The 26,881-nt window shown below is 45.8% G+C and overlaps 1 protein-coding gene and 2 pseudogenes across 1 annotated transcript; all 3 read left to right on the top strand.

Moving 5' to 3' along the window:
• The first annotated feature begins 1,370 nt into the window (after positions 1-1,370).
• On the top strand, positions 1,371-25,644 carry LOC146041539 (uncharacterized). The gene is made up of 3 exons (XM_083161498.1): positions 1,371-1,992; positions 2,701-3,240; positions 25,199-25,644. Exons 1-3 carry the CDS (start codon positions 1,371-1,373, stop codon positions 25,642-25,644), a joined length of 1,608 nt encoding a protein of 535 aa, XP_083017624.1.
• Positions 5,923-6,028, top strand: LOC146044469 (U2 spliceosomal RNA; annotated as a pseudogene).
• On the top strand, positions 17,935-18,040 carry LOC146044455 (U2 spliceosomal RNA; annotated as a pseudogene).
• Positions 25,645-26,881: the final 1,237 nt, after the last annotated feature.

The raw sequence follows: 26,881 nt of genomic DNA, 5'->3' as shown, positions 1-26,881 counted from the left end.
TTTTTTTCTTTCTTTTATATTTAATTCTTTTCTTTTTTCTTTTCTCTTATATTTTTTGTTATCTTTTTTTGTAACTTATATTTTGTTTTCTTTTCTCTTTTTTTTGTTTTTATTATTTGTCTTTTTTTTTTTTTTTTTAAGCCAAAAATGTGCTGATCCTTGAGAGGGGGATTTAGAAAAAAGTATCACTTCCCTTCTTCGAACCATGATTTTGGTGGTAACTGCCAATTCAAGAAAACATTGGCCCCCACACAGCTCACCTACACATGACTGTCCTGTCTGCCTGTCTGTTCCAACTGACTGTCTGGCTGTCAGGTTCCGGAATCCAAGTGTGCAGCTTGTGATGTCATAGAGGGCAGACTGTGATGTCACACAGGGGCCTGCCACAACAATGCTTGTCTATCTGACTGTCTACTGCTGCTGAATGGGCTCAACAGGTAAGCCGTCATTGCACCTGATTGGGCAAGATTCCTGCTCTGTAGCAGCTGATTGATTTAGTCAGCAGCAGTTCGTCAGGGACACAGGCATGCAGCAAAGAGCGAGGAGACAGCTGGTTGCTGCTGGTTGCCTGTTAGTCGTCTGCCTAATGGGTGTGTGTGTGATGACACGACGTCAACAGATGGGGCGGAGCACATGAACATTCAGCCTCCTACCCAGAAGGCGACGACGACATAATCACAGAGTCAGATGGATGCCTGCTTGTCCTCCTGTACCTGTCCAGCAGTTCAAGTCCTATTCACCTGTTGAAAACCCAGGTATCTTTCAGACTGTAACGACAAAGATGTGATGTGTGTGTGTTAGATGTGTCCGTGGTGCTGATCTCCACCAGTGTTGGTGGCCGAATTCCGGTCCGTGCGCTTTTCTGGGACCCCATTCGGGTTATTGCTTCTCAGCCTTTTGGCTAAGATCAAGTGGAAGAAGTCTGCAGGGGTAGCCATTCTGATCAGGGGGAGCCTCTTCAAGCTGGATTCTGTTCAGGAGCTTGTCTGCGGCAGGTTACTTGTTGTAGACGGCTCCTGGGCAGGTGAGCCTATCAGGCTTATCTGCGTGTATGCTTCACCTATCAAGAATAAGCGTTTGGAACTATTCCAGACCCTGTGGACCCAGCTCGCCACCACCAGGGGTGTAGTGATGGCTGGAGACTTCAACTGCCCGATCGAAGGGGATGGACGAAGCACCTGCAACTCTGCGAAGCTGGACATCACGTCCAATCTGCTCCGGGAAATGGTGGCTGAAGCGTCACTGCGGGACGCTGTGTGCTCCATGGAGGCCGCTCCGTGAATTTCACATGGAGCCGCCCCGATGGCTCCGTGCGTTCCCGCATTGACTTTGTGTTCACATCCCGGGCAGTGCAGCAGGTTAGGCATTCTATGGTTCCCTGCTTCTTCTCTGACCACAGCATTCTCTTCCAAGGGGTTCTGGGCCATGGTTTTCCATCTGGCCCAGGCTCCTGGAAGTTGAACTGTGCCTTACTGGAAAGGGAGGAAGTACTGGCTGAGCTTAAGGATGCCTACATCACATGGAAGAATGACAAATGTTATTTTGACTGTATGTCTGATTGGTGGGAATATGCCAAATCTAACATCCGCAGTTTCTTTCAGGCTAAAGGGCGTATCCAGGCATGCGACCGTAAGAGGAACCTCAGAAAACTGCAGCGTGAGCTCCAGTCCATGGTGGACCTCCAGCGGTGCGGCTGGGACGTGAAGGACGACCTGGACGAGACCAAAAAGAGCCTGAAAAGGCACTTTGAGGAGGAGTCCAGACGTATCGTCTTCCGTTCCAAGGTGGAGAATCTGGAGAAGGGTGAGAAGTGCACTTCTTTCTTTTTCAGGAAACTCCACTCTGGCCATACGCCCCTGACAGAGCTGCGTGATGAGAATGGCATCCCCAGACAGGGGAAGGAGGGCGTGATGAAGGTCGTTCGCGACTACTACAGCGACCTCTACTCCCCTAAGACTACAGACACCGATGAGGCGGATAAGTTCCTGTCAGGTATCACTAACACTATTGATCCTGCAGGTAAATCAGCCATGGACGCTCCCCTGGCGTTGGAGGAGGTGCTCTCTGCCGCTAAATCCTTTAGGCAGGGCAGGACTCCGGGCAGTGATGGTCTCCCAGCAGAGCTCTATGTTGCGCTGTGGGATCTCATTGGCCCGGACCTGCTCGAGCTGTACGAGTAGATGGTGGTGGAGGGCAAAATGCCTCCTTCGCTGAGGGAAGGAATGATCACGATCTTGTACAAGCGTAAGGGGGAGAGATGTGACCTGAAAAATTGGCGTCCCATCTCTCTTCTGAACGTGGACTACAAAATCCTCGCCAAGGTACTGGCCAACCGGCTGAAGGCTGTCATTGGGCAGATCGTTCACCCAGACCAAACCTGCGCCATTCCCGGCCGCAGAATCGCAGACAGCCTTGCCCTCCTCAGAGACACGGTCCATTACGTGAAAGACCGTAATGTGTGCACAGCCCTGATCAGTCTTGATCAGGAAAAGGCCTTTGACCGTGTCTCCCATGAGCTGATGGGCAAGGTACTGCGTAAATTTGGTCTTGGTGAGCTATTCTGTTCGTATGTTAACCTGATGTACCTTGACATTTACAGCTCGGTGTTGGTGAACGGCTGGAAGACTGACCCCTTCTCTGTCATGTCTGGGGTCAGACAAGGCTGCCCTCTTTCACCTCTTCTTTTTGTTTGTGTTATAGAGCTCTTCGCTGTATCCATCAGGCAAAATCAAGAGATCAGAGGGATCACCGCACCGGGTCCAGACCACCCAGAGGCCAAGTGTTCGCTGTACATGGATGACGTCACTGTGTTCTGCGCAGACCAGAGATCAGTGACAGCTCTCGTCCAGACCTGCGAGGACTTCGGCCGTGCTTCAGGAGCAAAGGTTAACCTTGGGAAGTCAGAGGCTATGCTCTTCGGAAAGTGGCACCTGTCATCCTCCGCCCCATTTCCCTTCACGGTAAAGCCAGACCTCATCAAGATCCTTGGTGTCTGGTTCGGAGGAGATGGAGCAGCCCTGAAGTGCTGGGATGAAAGACTTGCGACAATGCGTCAGAAACTGGGATTGTGGAGTCTCAGAGACCTTACCATCGAAGGGAAAACACTTGTGCTGCGGAATGAGATTCTTCCTGTTCTTCAGTACACCGCCCAGGCCTGGCCACCTCTGGCGGCGATCTGCAAGGCCATCACACGGGCTGTGTTCCACTTCATCTGGGGCTCCAAAATGGACAGAGTCAAGCGTATTGTTATGTACAAAGATCCCCTCAAAGGTGGCAAAGGCATTCCAGACATTCCAACTATGCTGAGAGCCTTCTTTGCATGTAACTGTATCCGCAGAACTTTGATAGACAATTGTGCCGGCTCTGCGGGGAACTCCATGTCCCGCTTCTTCCTCCTACCAATGTGGAGGACCCTTAAATGGGACTAGTGGGACAGCTCCATCCCTTACAACTGGACTACTCCATGGTTCTACCTGGATGTGTCCAAGTTTGTGAGGGAGCACCAACTGGAGGGATTGAAACCCGACTTGTGGAAACCTAAAACTGTCCACAAGCTCATCAGAGCCAAAGACGTCATGGAACCAATTTCAGGGCTCCCTTCAGCAACTGCCAAGTTTGTCTGGGAGTATGTGGCCTCCAAAAGGCTCACAAATAGACACAAAGACTTGTCATGGATGGCCATTCAGGGGGGCTTACCTCACCGGTCATTCATGCACTCCCGAAACTTGTGTAGGTATAGACATTGTCCCTGGTGCTTTGTGCATGAAGAAACCTCCATGCACATCTTCTGGGACTGCACCTACGCACAGTTGTTGTTGGATGCCCTAGAGACTGAATTCAAGGACTCCGTGCCCAGGAACTGTCTTTCATACCTTTCGGTATTGTATGGACTATTCCCGGGCACCCACACGTATGGGGCGACCCAGGAAGCCTGGCGCCTTATAAACTGTGTTAAGGACGCTTTGTGGTTTGCCAGAAATCGACTCATATTGAGGAGGGAGAGAATGTCCGTTCAGGACTGCCGCAGGCTGGTTCACAGCCTGCTCAGAGACTATTCCATTCGGGATAGCCCTGAGGAAGAAGAGGACTAAACCCCTTTTCTTCTGGTCCTTTCCCCTTGTTTGGACTGTTTTATAAGACTTTGGGACCGTGGCCCCTTCCCCCTCACTTCACAATGTCTGTTGTTTTGTTGATGTATTTCTATTTATTGCCCTCCCCTTATATATGTCTGTCTGGTCAATAAAGCTTCGGGCATGTGATTCCTCCTCCCCCACCCCCTACCCTCCACACCCATAGTCTTGTATACTGTTGTGTAAATGTTACCGTTAGAATGCATAGTGCATAGTATAGTCTATAGTGTGAGTTTATCTTGTACTGCATTTTATAATATGTACTATACTGTCTGCATGTGTACTGTGTTTTGGCTGTGCTGCTACACGGTATATGTGTGATATTTGTTATCGTCTGTTTTTTGCATTCTTTATGTACAATAAAGACCTGCTTTTTCAATCAAAAAAAGAGCTTGCTCTGTCCACTCCACGCATTGACCTGGTATTGCAGTACTTCCAGGACCGGTGCACCTTCCTAATCGGTTATCCAAAAATAGACTATTGCCATTCCTGGCACTTGATGCGTATCAATTGTTTTTGCACTGTTCCAACTTTGTATTTATAAATGCATGCATTTGCTTCATTTGCATGCATTTGCTTAACCTTGTGCAAAAAGATTTTGAAATCTGGCTTCAAGTGGATCATTTTGTGACTATTTCTTGACTCCTTTATTTGTCCTTCCTAGAGTCGAGGCAGTTTAATAGTTTGCGTGACACTACACTTGAAATCAGCATGTGCGGCCTAGCCAAAAGACCTGAATCCTGCCTAAATTATATGACTTATTGGTCGCTGCGACCTCCCAAAATATATGGAAACACTATGTGACTTACCTACCATCTTACCACAGAAATATCAACTGAATCACAACATTGGAATTTTTGGACCCCCTTCCTCTCAATTTAAAATGGCTTTTATTTTTCCTTTTTTTCTTTCTTTTATATTTAATTCTTTTCTTTTTTCTTTTCTCTTATATTTTTTGTTTTCTTTTTTTGTAACTTATATTTTGTTTTCTTTTTTTCTCTCTCTTTTCTCTTTTTTCTGTTTTTATTATGTGTCTTTTTTTTTTTTTTTAAGCCAAAAATGTGCTGATCCTTGAGAGGGGGATTTAGAAAAAGTATCACTTACCTTCTTCGAACCATGATTTTGGTGGTAACTGCCAATAAAAGAAAACATTGGCCCCCACACAGCTCACCTACACATGACTGTCCTGTCTGCCTGTCTGTTCCAACTGACTGTCTGGCTGTCAGGTTCCGGAATCCAAGTGTGCAGCTTGTGATGTCATAGAGGGCAGACTGTGATGTCACACAGGGGCCTGCCACAACAATGCTTGTCTATCTGACTGTCTACTGCTGCTGAATGGGCTCAACAGGTAAGCCGTCATTGCACCTGATTGGGCAAGATTCCTGCTCTGTAGCAGCTGATTGATTTAGTCAGCAGCAGTTCGTCAGGGACACAGGCATGCAGCAAAGAGCGAGGAGACAGCTGGCTGCTGCTGGTTGCCTGTTAGTCGTCTGCCTAATGGGTGTGTGTGTGTTGACACGGCGTCAACAGATTGGGCGGAGCACATGCACATTCGGCCTCCTACCCAGAAGGCGCCGACGACATAATCACAGAGTCAGATGGATGCCAGCTTGTCCTCCTGTACCTGTCCAGCAGTTCCAGTTCTATTCACCTGTCCAAAACCCAGGTATCTTTCAGACTGTAACGACAAAGATGTGATGTGTGTGTGTTAGATGTCTCCATGGTGCTGATCTCCACCAGTGTTGGTGGCCGAATTCCAGTCCGTGCGCTTTGCTGGGACCCCATTCAGGTTATCGCTTCTCGGCCTTTTGGCTAAGATAAAGTGGAAGAAGAGCTTGCACTGTCCACTCCACGCATTGACCTGGTATTGCAGTACTTCCAGGACCGGTGCACCTTCCTAATCTGTTATCCAAAAATAGACTATTGCCATTCCTGGCACTTGATGTGTATCAATTGTTTTTGCACTGTTCCAACTTTGTATTTATAAATGCATGCATTTGCTTCAAGGTTTAACCCTTGTGCATAAAGATTTTGAAATCCGGCCTCCAGTGGATCATTTTGTGACTATTTCTTGACTCCTTTATGGAAGTCGAGTTACACACACGCCATTTTAGGATAGTATGGCCGCCATTTTGGTTCGCAGAGTTGCGCAAATAAAGTTTCCATACCCGAGTATGCGTGGCAAAGTGGACCAGAAGAGTAGCCATACTATCACACATAAATTCATAAATACATACTGACCCTATAAGATAGGCGACCCGGAGCAGGCTCGCTCTCTTCGGCACATCTACTTTCCCTGGATCTTCCTACCGGACTATCGCTCATTCCTGAACGATAGTGAGCTCTGACCGGACTGCGCTTCGCATACTAGATGACCACGGTAAACGGTTGCATTAACGGTATTTATCCATATTGTATTGATTGGCTGATTGTGTCTTGTATCTGTTTTCTCTCCCCTTAGCAGAGTCTGTTTAGTATTCATTGTTAGTATATTGTATCACCTGTTATACCTGTTTATTCTTATTTCTGTAACCCCCTTTTGTCCATTAGGGACTTAAATACAAACCTTTTACGGAGTTCTAATCTCCTTATTCCTATTCAGTGGTCGTGTCTGTTTATTCGCATAATAGCGATAAGGTATATTGCGGACACAGTCCGATAAGGTATATTCGCAGATTAGAGACAAAGTACTGCGAAGGAATCTCTGAATAAGGTATTGGTTCTTGGTATACATAATACAATAAAAGGTACGCTACGCTGCGCTACGCTTTGTTCGCACGTAGTTAGGTATAAAGGGTACGTTGGTTGCGGACTTATTACGTAACCAACGCTTTTCACTTATCGTCACTCTGGTTATATTTTAAATCACCATTAACAATTGGGGGCATCGTCCGTCCGCTCCACATTCCAGAACTCAGTACCAGGCGTGCGACCCGACCTATACCAGCAAAAGGGTGGAAGTATTTATTTGTTTCCATTGCTGGATAGGCCGAGTCCGCGGCGGTGCGGGGTTCGGGAAGTGCTAGCGCTGAACCCGGAGTACAATAAGTGAAAGCCACGTGTTTTAAAGCATATCATACCTAAGTGTTTAGTAAACTGTACTTCTGCCTGCCACAAGTAGTTTAACGGGGTATAGTGTCTTGGGCTGCTTGTTTATTATAGTATATGTACCACGTGCGATAAGGTTCGCACACGTGGAGTCTGTGTTTATTATAGTACATAGAGGATCCCCTCTGTGCAAAGCTATAACATTTTGTTAGTTACTGCAAAACCAGGGACTCAGCCACGTGGCGACAAGTCCTGGGCCTTTTGCAGTAACGTAAAGCGTCTATTGTGTATTACGCAAGGTGCGCGCGCACGTGCCCATATCGGGAAATTTTCGCATCTTTGTACGAGATTTACGGATTAAGTGCGGGATTTATTTCGCATCTTGATACGTAACTTTCGGACGGAGTTAAGGGATTTATTCCACATTTAGGCGCAATTACTGCGTATAGCGAAACCCGAGTGCAACCTTGCAAATACACTATAGAACACGTGGGTGGCCGATTCATCGGCGGCCTGTGAACAGTGCATGTACACACGTGGCTGTTCATTGGTACTGCACATGCAGCACACATAGGAACTCAAAGGTGAACAGTATTTAACCACTAGCTTTATTTAAACAGTATAGCAATATACTGCGAATGAGGCGGTGATTAATAAAAGAAAATAAGTTTTTTTCTTTTTGTTCATTTTTTTTTTTTTTTTAACAAGCAACTCAAGCATTATTTTAATAGATTCCTATAGAGTGTTATAAGGGATTTATACCTGCATAAGTATCCAGTGAAAAGCTACCAACTTGGGAAGATTTTCTGTACAGAAATATTTCAAATATATGCATAAGACCAAGGTGTAACCAGCGCCCAGTGTGAAAAATAACTGAGGCGAACGGGTGTGTGACGACACGACTCAAGCGCAGTGTAGTCCAGTGTAGGACAGTCCAAGTAGGACAAGGTTAGGGTTCACGTGACGACGTGCCCATAGGAACTGCCCCTTCAGTGGAATTGATTCCGCTAGGAGGGTACAAGAAGATACATCGGAACGCACTTGTTTCCGATTAGCTACTTTAGAAATCCGATTTTTGGGGGTATAGGAAAACAAGTTTGTTATACCCTGGAAAAATTGTGCCGCATCAAGCAAGTTGGCTAGAAGTTCGCTGCTAGTTGAAAGACTTGGTGATTGAGTATCATACCTCGTATCCTTCGCACCTGCTTGACTGTGGGATGTTCTAGGAAGCTGTAGAAGTGAGTGTTTGGGGAGCTCTCAGATAAGTAATAACCCACCGATATCTATTAAGCTGTGAACGTTTATTCCTGTAACTATGGGTAATAACGGGTCACGCTGTGATAACGTGCATGTTAGGGAGGAAGCAAGCCGGCCAAAAGGATCGGCTGCTTTTATTATGTGCAAGAAGCACGGTGAACTCGCAGTTGTTTACCAAAATAAATGGAGAAAAATGACAAGGCAGCAAGTTAGAATTTCCCAGTGTTGGTAGCTTCGATCCGGAAATCTTATCGGCAGTAAAAGATGAAATATGCCTACTCTCCAGTCGTAAGGAGAGAGTGAAGCATATAAATATTCTTAAATTGTGGCAGAAGGAAGGACAGGAACAATGGGGAAACAGAGGTTTGGCAATACCTGACGCAATCAGCCACAATATAAATGCAACCACCGCCACAATAGGAACAGCTCCCCCACCCCCATATGTGCCGAAGGGGATAATGACGCATAAGAAAGGAATAAGTAATAATGTATCCGTTGCTAACCTGTACCCTGTCTTATCCCCTTACAAGGAAACCCGAGAGGAAAACGAGCAGCTGTTGGCACTGGCCGTCTCTCATGCAATTAATATGATTGAGGGAAAAGCTCAACCCGCTGTTGAGGCCCCAGCACAGGAGGAGGAGACGGCTGATGCCAACAGCATAGTATCGGACTCAGGTAATGATGCACCACACAGCACAGACACAATTGACTCCCAAGCAGGTCCCAGTAATGCGAATGTGGTACAAACATACCCTGTACGCACACTGGAGGTTCCCTATGGTAAGGCAGACAGAGAGGGTGTGATACCTACCAGGAAGATGACCATGCTAAACCCATGGACACGGTTAGAGCTGCGGTCCATCATTACAGATTTCCCTGACCCAAGGAAAGATCTGGCAGTGTGCCGGAAATTTGTAAGGGATCTAGGAAACTCTGATGAGCCCACCAACAAGGATTGGAGAATCATGTTGAGGGCCTGTCTCCCCACTCACATTGACATCCCGAAATTCATTCAGGATAGTGGATTGAAAGTGGACAAGGAGATAAATGATGAGATCAACCAGGAGAATATACGCCTGATTAACTTACAGTTGGGAGTATATTTTCCTGCGGCAGTAGAATATAGCAAGATTTTCACCATCAAACAGAAAGATGGCGAAACTGCTGCTGATTATTTCACAAAGGCCTTACTGGAGGTATCAAAGTACACTGGTGTCTCCGAGCCTAAGGACGACCCCCACCTGAGGGAGATGATTGTCTCTGTGCTGGTGGAAGGGCTTAGGGAAAACCTGAGAGCCAGAGTCCAAACTTCTTTTCCAAATTGGCGTGGAATGACAGTGGATGCCCTACGGGAATCTGCTGTGGACCACGACCGCAACATCAAGAAGCACAGGGAACTGCAAACTGACAAACTGATGATGGTTAGCATCCAAGCCCTTACTAATGCCCCAAACAAAGCTGCATACCAACAACCACGAAACACCAGGGACACAGGTAGAAAACCAATTATCTGTTACAACTGCAATAAGGAAGGTCATTACTCAGCTCATTGTAGGGCAGGAAACCCCAGGAGTTACCAAACACATAAGCGAGAATGGGAATCTCACAGAGGTGAGACACGGAGATACCCAGCCCCTAGACAATGGGAGGAGACAGACAGGTCACGCAACATGCCTCCTCCCCATCTGATGGCTGACACTGTGCTAAGGGCAACGCAGGTCAGACAATAGGAAACAGGTCATACCTGTATCCTACAGCCAGTTAGATTAACTCAACACCTTGGAGAAGAACCTCAGGTGAAGGTTGATATAGCTGGAGTAAGGCAAACCTTTTTGGTTGATACAGGGGCGGCCAGATCTGTTCTCAACACTCCTCTTCACTTGGGTTTCACTAACCAATCAGTAGCGGCAATTGGGGTAACAGGAAAAATACAACATTACCCACTGACGAAACCAGCAGAGGTTACAATCGGGCCTTTGCATACCAAACACTCTTTCCTGTTGGCTGCAGCGGCCCCGACTAACCTTCTGGGTAGAGATTTACTATGCAAAATGGGATGTGTCATCTATTGCACCCCCGATGGGGTATTCCTGGACACTCCTAAAAATCTTACACAAGAAGTGCAAGATATGCTGGACAGTCCTCAGAGGCTAATGTTGTGTTCTACTGTTGTAGAATCAAATCCATCTAGGGTAGCTGAAATTACAGCACAAATACCGGGTTCCCTTTGGACTAAAGATGGACAGGACGCTGGGCTAATGGCAAATGTAGCTCCAGTAGAAATCCGCTTAAAAGAAGGCAGGATAGCCCCAAAAATACCGCAATACCCTTTAAAACCTGAAGTTGAGCTAGGAATATTTCCAGTGATCCAACGATTGCTCCAACAGGAAATCCTAGTTAGAACTTCCAGCACGGCCAATAGTCCCATCTTTCCCGTGAAAAAGAGCGGGGGGAGGGGCTACAGACTAGTGCAGGATTTAAGAGGGGTAAACAAGGTAGTTGAGAGCCAATTCCCCGTAGTGCCAAACCCAGCTGTCATCCTAATGCAAATCCCACCTCATTGTACTCATTTCACAGTCATTGATTTGTGTTCAGCATTCTTCTCCGTCCCTTTGCATCCTGACAGCCAGTATCTGTTCGCCTTTACTTACAGAGGAGTACAGTATACCTGGACACGACTCCCCCAAGGATTCATAGACAGCCCCAGCATCTTCTCCCAGGCCTTGCATGATTGTTTACAATCCTTTCAACCCATGAGTGGTTCGATACTGATACAATATGTTGATGACTTATTGTTGTGTTCTGAGTCACTGGAGTCATCAGTGGATGACACTAGACAGCTGCTGATGCATCTCTCAGAGACAGGACATAAAGTATCAAAGGATAAGCTGCAATTATGCCAGACCAGGGTTAAGTATCTGGGCCACTGCCTTACCCAAGGGCTGAGACACCTCACCGACGACAGAATCCAAGCGATTCAGAATATGGTACTGCCACAGACCCAGCATCAGATCCGTACGTTCCTAGGCATGTGTGGATACTGTCGCAACTGGATCCCAGGTTTCTCTATTCTGGCATTACCACTACAAGAGATGGTTTCCTCAACTAAGCCAGATCGGGTCTCTCATACTGAGGAATCTGAGCTGGCTTTCGAGGAACTAAAGGTGAGCCTAACAAAGGCCCCAGCACTGGGAATGCCAGATTATGGGAAACCCTTCGAACTGTACGGAACTGAATCAGGTGGGTGTGCGGCAGGAGTGCTTGTACAAAAACATGGTGATGCCAACCGACCAATAGCGTACTACAGTGGCCAGCTGGACACAGTAGCACGCTCACTCCCAACTTGCTTACGAAGTGTGGCTGCAATAGCACAACTAGTAAGTAAGAGTGAGGACGTAGTGTTGGGACACGATCTAACTGTTCATGCTCCCCATGCTGTCTCTGCCCTCCTAAATTCTGCCCAAACACGTCATGTGTCCTCAGCACGGTTCACTAAGTGGGAACTGGCGCTGATGGCCCCAGTAAATATTACCATCAAAAGATGCAACACACTAAACCCAGCCACATTCCTTCCTCATGTGCCTTCCAAGGCACAAAGGGTGGAGGGTGATGGGAATGTTGCTGAATATGGTAAAGCAGAGTTTAGTGAGAGTGAGGACAAACATGATTGCATGTCCTACCTGAATCAGACCTTCACAGCACGTCCTGACATAAGCGACAGCCCATTAAGTGAGGTAGACATAACCTTATTCACAGATGGTAGCTGTCATAGACAGACGGACACGGGAGAGCTGTGCACAGGTTACGCAGTAGTAGATGGAGAAGGTATTGTGGAAGCTGAACCCTTGGGACCACCTCACTCAGCACAAGTAGCGGAACTGGTGGCACTAACCAGAGCATGTGAACTGGCCCAAGGAAAATCAGTCAACATATATACCGACTCCAGATATGCTTTCGGAGTAGTCCATGATTTTGGAGCCCTATGGCGCCTCCGAAATTTCATGACGGCGGCTGGCACACCAGTGGCGCATGCGACATATATTAGGAGACTTCTGGGAGCTATTCAGCTTCCAGACAGAGTGGCTGTTATCAAGTGCAAAGCTCACACATCAGAGAAGGACCCGGTGTCACTTGGTAACAGCCGCGCTGATGAGGCAGCGAAAAGGGCCGCATGCCCTGTAAATATTTTCACCCATCCTACCAACCTTTGTACACTGAACATAGTATCCACATCCAAACTGATAGACATGCAGAATTTGTGTTCCCCACAGGAAAGAGCAGTATGGAAGTCGAAGGGATGTGGCCAAGAGTCTACCGGACTTTGGAGAGATGGACACGGGAAACCAGTGGCCCCCAGAGCATACCTTCCTAGTCTAGCCGAGGCGGCCCATGGGCTGACACATCTTGGGAAGGAAGGTATGTGCAAGCTGGTAAAGGCCTACTGGTGTGCACCAGGGTTCGCTTCTCAAGCAGGTAGAGTGGCAATGTCATGCCTCACCTGTTTGAGGAAGAACGTTGGAAAAGCCATCCCAACAGAGCCATCCCACATCCCTCCTACAGAAGGCCCTTTCCAGGTAATACAAATCGACTTCATACAGTTACCACCCTGTAGGAATTTGAAATATGTATTAGTTTGTGTTGACATGTTTTCTAGCTGGGTGGAGGCTTTCCCCGCTGCCTCCAACACTGCTACCTTTACAGCAAAGAAAATATGTCAGGAGTTTGTCTGTAGGTATGGTATCCCAAAGGTCATTGAGAGTGACAGAGGCACTCATTTCACAGGAGAGGTCTTCCAAATCATGTGTAAACTCCTGGGGATTAATAGTAAACTTCATACTCCATATCGTCCCCAGGCGAGCGCCAAAGTTGAGAGAATGAATGGTACTATTAAGAACAAATTGGGTAAAGTTATGGCTGAAACAGGGTTGTTATGGCCAGAGGCACTGCCTATTGTGCTGTATAGCATTAGGACCACTCCCAGGACTCCGCTCAACTTGTCCCCCTTCGAGATATTGTTTGGTCGGCAGCCACACATCATGATAGACCCACAGGATGATCTCAAATGTAACAATGAGCTAACTGTACAGTATCTCCTAAAGCTAAACAAACAGCTAAGGGAGCAACAAAAGCAGCTGAAATTACTGAACCCTGATATGCCTACAGAGAATTGTCATAATCTTAAACCAGGAGACTTTGTTATGATCCGAAATTTTTTACGCTCAGGTTGTTTGATAGACCGTTGGGAAGGACCGTACCAAGTTTTGTTGACCAGCACTACATCAATTAAAGTCGCAGAGAGAGAGACTTGGATACATTCGTCCCACTGCAAGAAAGCCAGTAACCCAGAGTCCCAGTGTGCAGAGAGCGAGAGAGAAGAAGTGTCGCTAGAAGCATTGTTTCGGGAACACTGAGAAGCAGCCAAGGTCGAGCAACCTGAGCGAACAAAGGTCTAAGAGCAGAGCAAAATAAAAGTCCCCTGGTAGAGATGATGGAAGGACTCCAAGCAAAAGGTTCACAGCTATGCATATATGTCTTTGTTTTCTTTCTGTGTTCTTTTATTCACCCAAAGATACTCGGTGGCTGCCACATCCTAGAGCGATCGGAGCGGAGTTCTGACAGTGTAATAATGGACCCAGATATGGGTGAGGTAGAATCCCTAAACCAGCTTGACACTTTGCCCATGACAGGAGAAGGTAAAAGGTATGAGGGAAACGTAGTTCAAGGGCTATGTGATGAGTTATTGTCTGGTGAGTACTGTGTCTGTAGATATTGTCAACCTAAAATGGAAGAAGAATGCATCCAGCGATGTCAGTCGACAAGTAAGGCAACTACCGGCCGACATCCCTTGAGTGATTACCACTCACTAGTGGGTAAGGTTTTAAACCAAACAGAATGCTGGGTGTGTTCACAAGTGTTACATAAAAGGAGTAGTGTAGGCCTAGTCCCATACCCGCTTAATATTTCAGAGATAAGCGTATTAAATAAGGGGAGGCCATTGGATAAGAGATACCTGTATACCAGGTCCCCTAGTCTTAGATTACACCCATACCAAGTGGATAAGTCCCTGGTATGTATGAACTTCTCGAGTTCCAGAGCGATTGGTACTTGGGAAGTGACATGGCATAACCAGACAATAACTTACTCCCAGCGTCCAGATGGAGAGCCTATTGATAAAGAATTGTTGTTAAAAATCCGAACCAGTGGGAGACACTATAAATATGTCTACACGGTGAAGAGAAGTAAAATGATGGCCGGCAGAGTATCAGCCGGCTACTGTAATGTAACCCTACAGCCAGAAATCTGTGAGGAACAAGTCAGGGAACAGGGGACGGGGATGTTCTTATGGATAATGTGTGACAAGATCATGAAATACTCTGTCCCCTATTTTCTCCCTGACGATGTTTATTATATTTGTGGTAGGAGGGCGTACAAATGGCTCTCCATGAACTACGTTGGTATTTGTTATCTAGGCAGAGTGTTACCGGAAGTGATGACCCTCACACATGATGAGATGATGAACATACACAGAGGTATTTCTCCTCCTTACACTCATACCCATTATGACCAAATCCATAAAAGGGATTTAACCATCAGGAAAGAACCCCTAGCTTCCGAAATGATACACGAGTCGTTCGGTATCCAACTCCTCATTGCTTTAGATATCACCCATACCGCCAGAGGAGTCATAAATTTTAAATATATACAAGCATTAGCCAGCTTGATAGATAACATCACTGAGATTTATGATGACACCTTTAGATACACTGGAAAAGAGTTGCAAGCATACAAAAGAGAGCTGGTCCAACATCGGATGGTGTTGAACTATCTGACAGCTATGACAGGAGGATATTGTGTCACCCTTTCTACACAGTTTGGGGTGAAATGTTGTACATACATCACCAACAATACTGAAGACCCAGAAGAAATCATCGATCACCGGATGGATGAGATTCTTCAGCTTAAATGGGAATTTAGAAGGGAACATAATATCAGCCTGGCAGAAATAGGTAACAAAGTTAGTGAATGGACCTCCTGGTTGAATCCAATGCACTGGTTCTCTGGTTTAGGAGAATGGGCGCAAGGGATCATAGCTAGCATAGGAAAACTCCTTCTCTGTATCGGTGGTGCCATCATAGTCTTTGTGCTATTGTTCAAATGTATAAAGGTGGTGACCCGGGGAAAGACAAAACGTACCGAAATCATGAGTGTAAGAACGAGAGATACAGAGGAAGACCAGGATTTGGTATATGACCCTAAAATCGAAACCACCTCCCTTTAAGGAAACCATATTTGTGAACGTGTATATGTTGTAACCACCCCTGTTTTTATTTTTATCCCAAAATTGTACATTATCCTTCGTGACCCTGAGTAGGTTGTTCGATAAATGCGGCCCATCGTTTATCCATGATCCTGGATCGGCCGAGAGCAGATGGCTTACTCCCCTTATATGTTTAATTCATGTATCCCAATTTCTCTGTTAGGATTATGAATTTCTGTACTGTCGTGTGAAATGTTTTTATATTGTAACAGTTTTATAATTACTGTTAAAGGGTGGACTATGGAAGTCGAGTTACACACACGCCATTTTAGGATAGTATGGCCGCCATTTTGGTTCGCAGAGTTGCGCAAATAAAGTTTCCATACCCGAGTATGCGTGGCAAAGTGGACCAGAAGAGTAGCCATACTATCACACATAAATTCATAAATACATACTGACCCTATAAGATAGGCGACCCGGAGCAGGCTCGCTCTCTTCGGCACATCTACTTTCCCTGGATCTTCCTACCGGACTATCGCTCATTCCTGAACGATAGTGAGCTCTGACCGGACTGCGCTTCGCATACTAGATGACCACGGTAAACGGTTGCATTAACGGTATTTATCCATATTGTATTGATTGGCTGATTGTGTCTTGTATCTGTTTTCTCTCCCCTTAGCAGAGTCTGTTTAGTATTCATTGTTAGTATATTGTATCACCTGTTATACCTGTTTATTCTTATTTCTGTAACCCCCTTTTGTCCATTAGGGACTTAAATACAAACCTTTTACGGAGTTCTAATCTCCTTATTCCTATTCAGTGGTCGTGTCTGTTTATTCGCATAATAGCGATAAGGTATATTGCGGACACAGTCCGATAAGGTATATTCGCAGATTAGAGACAAAGTACTGCGAAGGAATCTCTGAATAAGGTATTGGTTCTTGGTATACATAATACAATAAAAGGTACGCTACGCTGCGCTACGCTTTGTTCGCACGTAGTTAGGTATAAAGGGTACGTTGGTTGCGGACTTATTACGTAACCAACGCTTTTCACTTATCGTCACTCTGGTTATATTTTAAATCACCATTAACACCTTTATTTGTCCTTCCTGGTGTCAAGGCAGTTTAATAGTTTGCGTGACACTACACTTGAAATCAGCATGTGCGGCCTAGCCAAAAGTCCTGAAGCCTGCCTACATTATATGACTTATTGGTCGCTGCGACCTTCCAAAATATATGGAAACACTATGTGACTTACCTACCATCTTACTACAGAAATATCAACTGAATCACAACATTGGAATTTTTGGACCCCCTTCCTCTCAATTAGAAATGGCTTTTATTTTTCCTTTTTTTTCTCTTTTATATTTATTTCTTTTATTTTTTCTTTTCTCTTATATTTTTTGTTTTATTTTTTTGTAACTTATATTTTGTTTTATTTTCTTTTTTTTTCTCTCTTTTCTCTTTTTTTTTGTTTTTATTATTTGTCTTTTTTTTTTCAAGCCAAAAATGTGCTGATCCTTAAGAGGGGGATTTAGAAAAAGTATCACTTACCTTCTTCGGACCATGATTTTGGTGGTACCTGCCAATAAAAAAAAACATTGGCCCCCACACAGCTCACCTACACATGACTGTCCTGTCTGCCTGTCTGTTTCAACTGACTGACCTGGCTGTCAGGTTACGGAATCCAAGTGTGCAGCTTGTGATGTCATAGAGGGCAGACTGTGATGTAACACAGGGGCCTGCCACAACAATGCTTGTCTATCTGACTGTCTACTGCTGCTGAATGGGCTCAACAGGTAAGCCGTCATTGCACCTGATTGGGCAAGATTCCTGCTCTGTAGCAGCTGATTGATTTAGTCAGCAGCAGTTCGTCAGGGACACAGGCATGCAGCAAAGAGCGAGGAGACAGCTGGCTACTGCTGGTTGCCTGTTAGTCGTCTGCCTAATGGGTGTGTGTGTGATGACACGATGTCAACAGATGGGGCGGAGCACATGCACATTCGGCCCCCTACCCTGAAGGCGCCGATGACATAATCACAGAGTCAGATGGATGCTTGTCCTCCTGTACCTGTCCAGCAGTTCAAGTCCTTTTCACCTGTCGAAAACCCAGGTATCTTTCAGACTGTAACGACAAAGATGTGATGTGTGTGTGTTAGATGTGTCCGTGGTGCTGATCTCCACTAGTGTTGGTGGCCGAATTCCGGTCCGTGCGCTTTGCTTCGACCCCATTCGGGTTATCGCTTCTCGGCCTTTTGGCTAAGATCGAGTGGAAGAAGAGCTTGCTCTGTCCACTCCACGCATTGACCTGGTATTGCAGTACTTCCAGGACCGGTGCACCTTTCTAATCGGATATCCAAAAATAGACTATTGCCATTCCTGGCACTTGATGCGTATCAATTGTTTTTGCACTGTTCCAACTTTGTATTTATAAATGCATGCATTTGCTTCAAGGTTTAACCCTTGTGCATAAAGATTTTGAATTCCGGCCTCCAGTGGATCATTTTGTGACTATTTCTTGACTCCTTTATTTGTCCTTCCTGGAGTCAAGGCAGTTTAATAGTTTGCGTGACACTACACTTGAAATCAGCATGTGCAGCCTAGTCAAAAGACCTGAAGCCTGCCTAAATTATATGACTTATTGGTCGCTGCGACCTCCCAAAATATATGGAAACACTATGGCCCTTATTCTGGTTGGTGCGGTAATGTCCGCGTGCGTTCGTGCCGCCGATGTTTTGTGTCTTCGCATGTGCAGAGGCGTCTCTGCGCATGTGCGAACGGGACGCACGGCCAAATTCCGCATGAAATGTGTACACTACGAACAGGGGGTGGAGAGGGGCGTGAAGGGCTGTTTGGGCTCATTACCATATGTTTACACCCCGCGTTTCATGGGCGTTCCCATGCAAACGCTGGGCGTATGTAACACCCCATAACTGTGGAATAATAGATGCCGTGCATTCCAGTTAACCAGGGGTTAATATACTCCAGCACTAGGCACAGCTCAGACCTAAAGAGTTAAACACAGACAGGCTGGAGTGTGACAGGAAGAGAGAGGTCAGAGGTGACCTGAGCCAGCAGCGTGATTGATGAAGTTAGCAGCTAGCACAGAGAGAGGAGACTTCTCCATGCAGCCTGAAAGACACTGGGCAACCTAGAGAGAGGAAGACAGCAGTGTGGCACCTGTGACCCCTGACCTGCCAGACACTTGAGCAGCACAGAGCTCCAGTAATGAGTGGCAGCCCAGCCTGTGAGAGAAGGAGCCAGTCAGGCAGCTTGCAAACTGTTCAAGAGAACACAGCAGTCACAGTGTCAAGCTGCCAGAGCCCTGCAGTAAATATTAAGTGCCAGCCCAGCAGCCAGCACGTGGGCAGCACAGAGCCCAGCAGCCAGCACGTGGGTAGCACAGAGCACAGTAGCCAGAGCCCAGCAGCATGGTGCAAGCAGCAGCAGAGCCTGGACAGCAGAGGCACCATTGATGCAGTCACCAGGGACAGATCAGCGGTGACAGAGTCCGGGAGATCGAGACTGGTTGGAACCAGCACCTGCAGCCGATACAGGTACCTTACTGCACACTGTGCCCCTGCCTACCACCCCTATTATATCGCCCGCCAGGCACATTATAGGGTCAGGGACCCATGGACACCCCTAGCGCATGACAGGGTTGTACCAATTGAGGCTGCATAGAGAGTCACAGTGCAGGCCAGTGGCCAGTAGTCCTGTGTAGCTGATTGTGGCAACGTCTAGGCGCCCACACTAGCAGTCCCAGGAGGGTACACAGCACTGGCGAAGACTTACTGATCCCAGCCGGACGCAAGATCTTCAAAGCCTTCCCCAAGACCTCCCCCTTCACCGCCCTACCCAGTGAGGAAACTCGTTCACTATAAGGGCCGAGAAGGCCTCCTCACTGCTGCTAAGACTGCATACCCTCTTCCCCCGAGGACTACGTGGAGTACTCTTTGTTCCAGTTCAGGATACCCTTGGTAAAGGGCCAGTAAATACCCAAGGCATTAGGCAGACCCTACCCCTGTCCCACGACTGGATATGTGCACCACCATGGGCCCCAGCCAAACCCCTGTGCACAGGTCGGGCCATTAGGGCCTGCGAGTTAGGACATTATACAATTGTTGCGAAGGACTGTCAGGTGTAAGTTGAGTAGGTTACCGGTAACTTTAGCTTAGTTTGGGATACGTCACTAGTACAGAGAAAGGTGTCGTAAAACGTTTCCTTTTCCTTGAATGTTTATTGCACTATGAAACATTTCCCTTTTACTTGAATGTTTATTGCACCCTAAAACATTTCCCTTTTACTTGAATGTTTATTGCACCGTAAAACATTTCCTTTTACTTGAATGTTTATTGCACCGTAAAACATTTCCTGTTATTTGAATGGTTATTGCATAGTAGAACATTTCTACACTGTTGCACGTTGCCCACTTGTAGTGGAAATATTGTGACGCATTTACAAATAGGGGTTGATGTCCTCAGTGACTGCTTTGAAAATAAAAGGTCAACCTAATCTGATAGTGGAGTGTTCTGTGCCCATTCCTGCATTCTGAGAAGACTCCTGACTGAGATCCGGAGATTGGGGAAGCACGACCCCCGCCGCATCCATAAGGTAACTCCCTGTTGGGTGCTTACACGTACGTATGGTAATGCGGCCGTGACGCACGTGTAGGGGGCGGACATATGACATTGCCGGATGTCAGCTGCCCGCCCATATCCCTGCTTTTGCACAGAGAAATGCCCGTGTGGTCTGAGGTTGCGGGAGCTGGCGGACCACTCGGTCCTGCATTCGATGTTCTGCGACCATCGAATGATGGGGGAGGTTCCAAGAGATGGAGGAGGTGTATCCGTAAGAAATTCACTCGTGCTCCGTGCGGTTAGCGGATTACCGCATTCGGACGGAGTGAGCGATCCGTAAGAAAGGCGGGGTTTAGGACGCACGTCCTGCCCGCATATTCGGCTCCGGCCGCACCGACCAGAATAAGGCCCTATGTGACTTACCTACCATCTTACCACAGAAATATCAACTGAATCACAACATTGGAATTTTTGGACCCCTTCCTCTCAATTTAAAATGGCTTTTATTTTTCCTTTTTTTTCTCTTTTATATTTATTTATTTTCTTTTTTCTTTTCTCTTATATTTTTTGTAACTTATATTTTGTTTTCTTTTTTTTTCTCTCTTTTCTCTTATTTTTTGTTTTTATTATTTGTCTTTTTTTTTTTCAAGCCAAAAATGTGCTGATCCTTGAGAGGGGTATTTAGAAAAAGTATCACTTACCTTCTTCGGACCATGATTTTGGTGGTAACTGCCAATAAAAGAAAACATTGGCCCCCACACAGCTCACCTACACATGACTGTCCTGTCTGCCTGTCTGTTCCAACTGACTGTCTGGCTGTCAGGTTCCGGAATCCAAGTGTGCAGCTTGTGATGTCATAGAGGGCAGACTGTGATGTCACACAGGGGCCTGCCACAACAATGCTTGTCTATCTGACTGTCTACTGCTGCTGAATGGGCTCAACAGGTAAGCCGTCATTGCACCTGATTGGGCAAGATTCCTGCTCTGTAGCAGCTGATTGATTTAGTCAGCAGCAGTTCGTCAGGGACACAGGCATGCAGCAAAGAGCGAGGAGACAGCTGGCTGCTGCTGGTTGCCTGTTAGTCGTCTGCCTAATAAGTGTGTGTGTGTCTGTTGACACGACGTCAACAGATGGGGCGGAGCACATGCACATTCGGCCTCCTACATAGAAGGCGCCGACGACATAATCACAGAATCAGATGGATGCCTGCTTGTCTTCCTGTACCTGGCCTGTCCAGCAGTTCAAGTCCTATTCACCTGTCGAAAACCCAGGTATCTTTCAGACTGTAACGACAAATATGTGATGTGTGTGTGTTAGATTTGTCCGTGGTGCTGATCTCTACCAGTGTTGGTGGCTGAATTCCGGTCTGTGCGCTTTGCTGGGACCCCAAGTTATCGCTTCTCGGCCTTTTGGCTGCGATCAAAGCTGTTGCTGAGGTCGAAGCCGGAGTCGTTTAGTGGTTCCTTCCCTGTGGAGGACCCCTGGAGTCCGGAGGAGGGATCGAAAGGTGTTTATTTTGTTTGGAGTGGTCGTTTATTCTGCTGACGTGCCAAGATGACAACTGTAAAGAATACCATTCGGTTGAAGCTGATGAGGCGCTGTGGCACACAAGAAGGAAAGAAAAGAACTCTCTCTTTTTTAGGGGCACAACTTGATTTGTTAAGTATTATTGTATTTTTAAAACTAAGCTTTTATTGGGTTATTTATTTAAAATATTGGGAGCCAACCATAAGGACAAGAACAATTTTACACACATACATGAAACATTTATCACCTGTCAAAGAGAAACTGTGTCTCCTGGACAGGAAAAAGAAAGAATTTTTATTCTCTATTTGATAGTCACAGAATTAATAGTCACAGTTACTGTAAGTATCTATCCTGTAGCTTCTGTCCTTCAAAATCAACCATAAAGACAATACAATGATACATACATACATAAAACACACATCCCCTGTCGAGAGAAATTATCTCTACTAGACAGGACAAATTGTAGCTATTGTACTTCTATATGATTTTGCTACGTATTCTTGATTGCAAGCTAGCGAAATATACTTTATAATGGAGTATCTGATACACTTGTAATGTGATATTATACCACTAATTATTTTTACATCAAATTGTACTGTGATACTGCAAATGGCAACACAAAATCAAAAATGTTCGAAATAATGTTGCAATACTGTTGTCAGTTCAGTGTTTTACTAGTATGCAGTCTCACAGTTTCTGGTATTGCACTACGATGCTGCAGATAATAACTCCAAACAAAACAAAAATCACAAGTTCTTAAGAGAGTGTTGCAATACAATTAATCAGTTTCGTGTCTTACTGATACCGAGTCCTATGGTTTCTAGTCTATTGTTACCACAATTGTCACTTTAGTCTCAGACGGTCAGGTAGTGCAGACAAAAACAAAATATATACAGGGCTGTTTAAGTATATAGTCAGACACCACTGATAATAGAAGGAAGAGTATCCCTGATATAAGAAAACTAGATTTTTGTATCCAAATGGGAGTAGCTAGATATATGGTCGATTCAAAACCTATAATTAATCTGTCTTCTATTATACTCAGGGATCTTCTACCAACAAATCGAGTATCTCAAAAAAACATAATATACAGTAAATTTAGTAAACATCAGTGCAGTGTGTGGCTATTAATCATTAGCCCACTTTTCTTTTTAAGGATGCCATAACATAACTTCTTTAGACTTTGATGGATCAGAAAAAGGGAGGGGGAGGGGTGCCTTCTTGTGCTACAGTGTACATATATATAGTTAGTTGTTTAAATTGTATTACATGCGTAAGGAAAGAATTAATCAGGAAAAAGGGAAAGAGAGGAGAATCTCCTTTAAATCCGCTGCTACTGCTGCTGCTTGCAGGGGGATACACTTGTGCATGTTTTGCAAGTGAGCGAGTGCATGCGGATTTGTAACGCCTACTAAAGGAGTCAGAGGGCTTCTGCTGTTGGGGCTCAGCGTGGAAAACCACCTGGTTAACACTGGGTCATTGCAGGAAAGTTATACACACATGAGATCCAATGAGAGAGCCCAGAAAACATATAGTTGTGGAGTAGCAGAGGTAATAACTCTTCCTAGTCACGGATGCTGCTTTTTACCCATATACCTCAGGCATTGATGGGAAAATGAGCGATCCCTGACAGGGGAGGGAGAACCAAGAAGAGTGAAACTAAGATTTGCCTCACTCAAAGTATGAAAATAGAATAAAGATATGTAGCATATCAATGAATAATTTAATTTAGGTGCTATATTTAAGCAACTATATATATGTATCTGTCTTGTTGAGTTAATTCCGCAATAAGGAATTGCTCCCCGATCCTGTATTAGTTTATGCGCAGAGAACTTAGGTAAATAGTGGTTCTATATTACAATGCTGTCTCTCTCATAGCAAGTTTGCATATTGCTGGGTAACGCTGTCTAGCAAATTCAGCTCCGTTAATTCGAGCATATATGACACATATCAGAATTTAAAGTCAAAGCTTTTTTATCTATAGTCTAATTCAAGGAAAACATAAGAATGCTTATACACATTTATACCTATGTACTATAGACATATCGACATTGTGTCAGTGGTCATGCTAGTGAGCCCGAAGGCAGGCAGTATACTTAGCTAGGTCTCTGCAGGATTCAGGAGGACTGTCAGGTGTATCCAAATGCTCTTGGTCCACTCTGATAAATTATGATCAGTCTCCCTGTAGATAGTGCGTGTCCAGGGGACAGCTTGCTTCTAATTTGCGGCTGTTAGGTGAGGATATCCCCTGTGGGTGCTGCTTGCGAGCCGGGATCAGATTAGGGTTTCCATATGGCTCTAGGAGGAAGGCATCCCCTTGTCTGACGTGGGCAGGAGTGTCAGCCCGTCTCTGTCTGGCTTCAGGAAAAGAGCAATTGCCGATTCATTTGCCAGTGTATGGAGCGCAGCTGATGTGTGCCGCTCAGTGCGGTCTCTAAATGAAAAGGGTTCAGTGTCTCCTCGTCAGACACAGGCAGGAGTAACAGCCCGTCTCAGTCTGGCTCCAGGAAGGGAGCAATTGCCGGTTCCTTACCAGGGTTATGGAGCGCAGCTGATGTGTGCCGCTCGGTGCGGTATCTAAATAAAAAGGGTTCAGTGTCAACTCGTCAGACGCGGGCAGGAGTGATAGCCCGTCTCAGTCTAGCTCCAGGAAGGGAGCAATTGCCGGTTCCTTAACAGGGGTATGGAGCGCAACTGATGTGTGCCGCTCAGTGCGGCATCTAAGTAAAAAAGTTCAGATGGCCGTTTCGCTGTTGCTTCATCAGAGGTGCTGTGGCAATGGACCATTAAGGTATTTGGTGGAGGAGGTACTTGAAAAAGCATGCGGTGTGCAGAGGAAAGAAATTTTTTGTGTACAGGAGATTCCGGCTTTATGTTTACTGGATGTGACTTTTGCTGAAAAAGGTCTGTGGCAACTAAAGAAATATAAAAATGAGGAGATGATGGATCATGGAAGGGGCGGAGGTGATCCCTGCATTGGTAGAGGAAAGACCTCTAACAATACGTATTTATGACCCTTTTGTGGAGCTGGAAAGAATGGTGGCAATATTGCTCCAATGTGAGAGGAGGTGTGATGGGGAAAAATATATTGGGGATCTTTAATGGAGAGTGGAAATTTTGGGTGCGCCTTAAAGATGAAGGAGGTGGCATTGATGGTTTAAAACACCCTCCTGGAAGCTTTTCCATCTGAAATTTCCGAGGTTATCTGTATTACCCGGGAGAACCGGATTATTGCAGAAAATGCAGATTGTTTGGTCATAGGAGAGAGGACTGCAATAATGAGCAAACCTGCAGAAACTGCAATTGTGCAGGACATGAGGCAAAAGACTGTACTTCACCAAAAAAGTGTGATTTATGTGGGTCAGTAGGACATAATGCTAGAAATTGTCCTAAAGTCTCAGAGGAGACAAAAAAGGGGAAATCTCCTGAGGAATATGCACAGAGAAATGCCCAGGTTTATGAAGAAAGGGTTGAGAGGGTGAGGAAAGAAAAATGTGCAGAGGAGGAAAAAGAAGCAGCAATCTTTGCGGAAAGCCTCAGTAAAGCTGCTGATGAAGTAATAATGATGGTGCAAGATGAAAGTGCAGATAGTACCCCAGACCTCCACCAAAACCCCCCGCAGCAGAAACCCCGACAATCCCTTGTGGAGGAGGGGGAGCCCGAGGACATGGTGCCAGAACTAACGGACACTTTTTTTGAACAGCAGACGGGAGATGCGGCTGATGGCTCGGTCGTTTTCAGCCCAGCCAATTACAGTCCCGGTAATTGCAGTCTGTATAGTGGAGCGCTTAGCCCTGTCAGCAGCGTGAGCTCTGACGGAGCTCAGACCCAGATTTCATGAAAACCCCTGATGCGCTCAGAGGTCCGGAGCAGCAGAATACGGCGAAAAAGCCCAGAATAGAAGCCAGTGATGCGGAGTCGGGTTATGATGACTCATAAGCAGGCTTTGGCGAATCTGCCTCTTATGGGCATAGGGCGGTATTCAATGAGCCTGATTCGCCATGTTTTTATGGCGAATTTGTGCTGTTTGGCGAATTTCTGACTAAAACGGTGAATCACCCTATTCAATGACCAGATGGCGAATACACTTGAAGGTTTTTTTCGCCATGATTCACCGAGTAGCAATCGCTATCTTTTTATGGTGAAGTGGAAGGTGAACTTTTAAAATAAAGTGTTTTGTTTTTTACATTTGGTGTCAAAAAATCAGGAATTTTATTCTGAGGAGGGGCATGCTATTTGTATTCATGTGCTGTAAGCACATGAATATATATTTAATTTAAAAAAAAAAATATATATATATATATATTTTTTTTACACAGCAGCCAGCAGGGGGCGCCGGAGCCGAGCCGCTCATTAGATATTCATATATTCACTTCACCCGATCATTAAATATTCATGATCGGGCGTAGTGAATATATGCGGTCCCCTGCTGGCACCCCGGGGGCAGCCTGTGCTGCCTGGCACCCGGGGAGCCCACCTCCCCCCCACATACGCTCTGGGGCAGGCAAAGAGACTTCCATCTCTCTGCCTGCCACCGTCTTCAGGCTCCCTGCGGCGTTCGCCGCAGGAGCTCATATTCGCCGGTCAGGGGCAGCGAGCCCCTGACTCGTTGAATACCGGAGCCGGCGAGGCTCCGGAACGTGGCGAATGTGCAGCGAATCCTAAACAGGATTCGCTGCACCTCGCCGGTATTCACATTGGATACCGCCCATAGTCAGAATGTCCAAAGAAGAGATCGAGCAAGATGTTAGAAAAAGAGCAAGAGAGAATGAGCGTTTTACCAGACAGCTGATGGGAGAACTGATGCCTGCGATCTCAGAGAGAAATGAAGTATCTGATGAAATGTCTTGAACAAAGTTGCTAAAATAAAAAGTGTCTAAATTGCTTGTAAAAAAATAGGAATTATTTCCTTAAATGTGAGAAGTTGTAAAGCTAAGGGGAGGAGGACTGCAATATTTGATTTTTTGAAGACTTTAAATGGTGAAATTTTTTGTCTCCAGGAGTGTGGGATTTTTGACCCCCCGAAAAAAGAGGAATGGAAAGAGGGAGAAGTTTTGTGGAGTGGTACAAAATTAAAC

This window comes from Crinia signifera, chromosome 19 (genome assembly GCF_055691185.1).
Source record: "Crinia signifera chromosome 19, ASM5569118v1, whole genome shotgun sequence".
NCBI lineage: Eukaryota > Metazoa > Chordata > Amphibia > Anura > Myobatrachidae > Crinia > Crinia signifera.
This window is presented reverse-complemented; position numbering and strand designations above follow the sequence as displayed.

Bases quoted from the DNA above. Each gene is read 5' to 3' on its own strand.
- LOC146041539 (XM_083161498.1), top strand. From the start codon at position 1,371: ATGGTTCCCTGCTTCTTCTCTGACCACAGCATTCTCTTCCAAGGGGTT. The intron at 1,993-2,700 runs GTATCACTAACA...TTTGTGTTATAG, and splicing joins GGCGGATAAGTTCCTGTCAG to AGCTCTTCGCTGTATCCATC. The intron at 3,241-25,198 runs GTATTGTTATGT...ATTGTCCTAAAG, and splicing joins CAAAATGGACAGAGTCAAGC to TCTCAGAGGAGACAAAAAAG.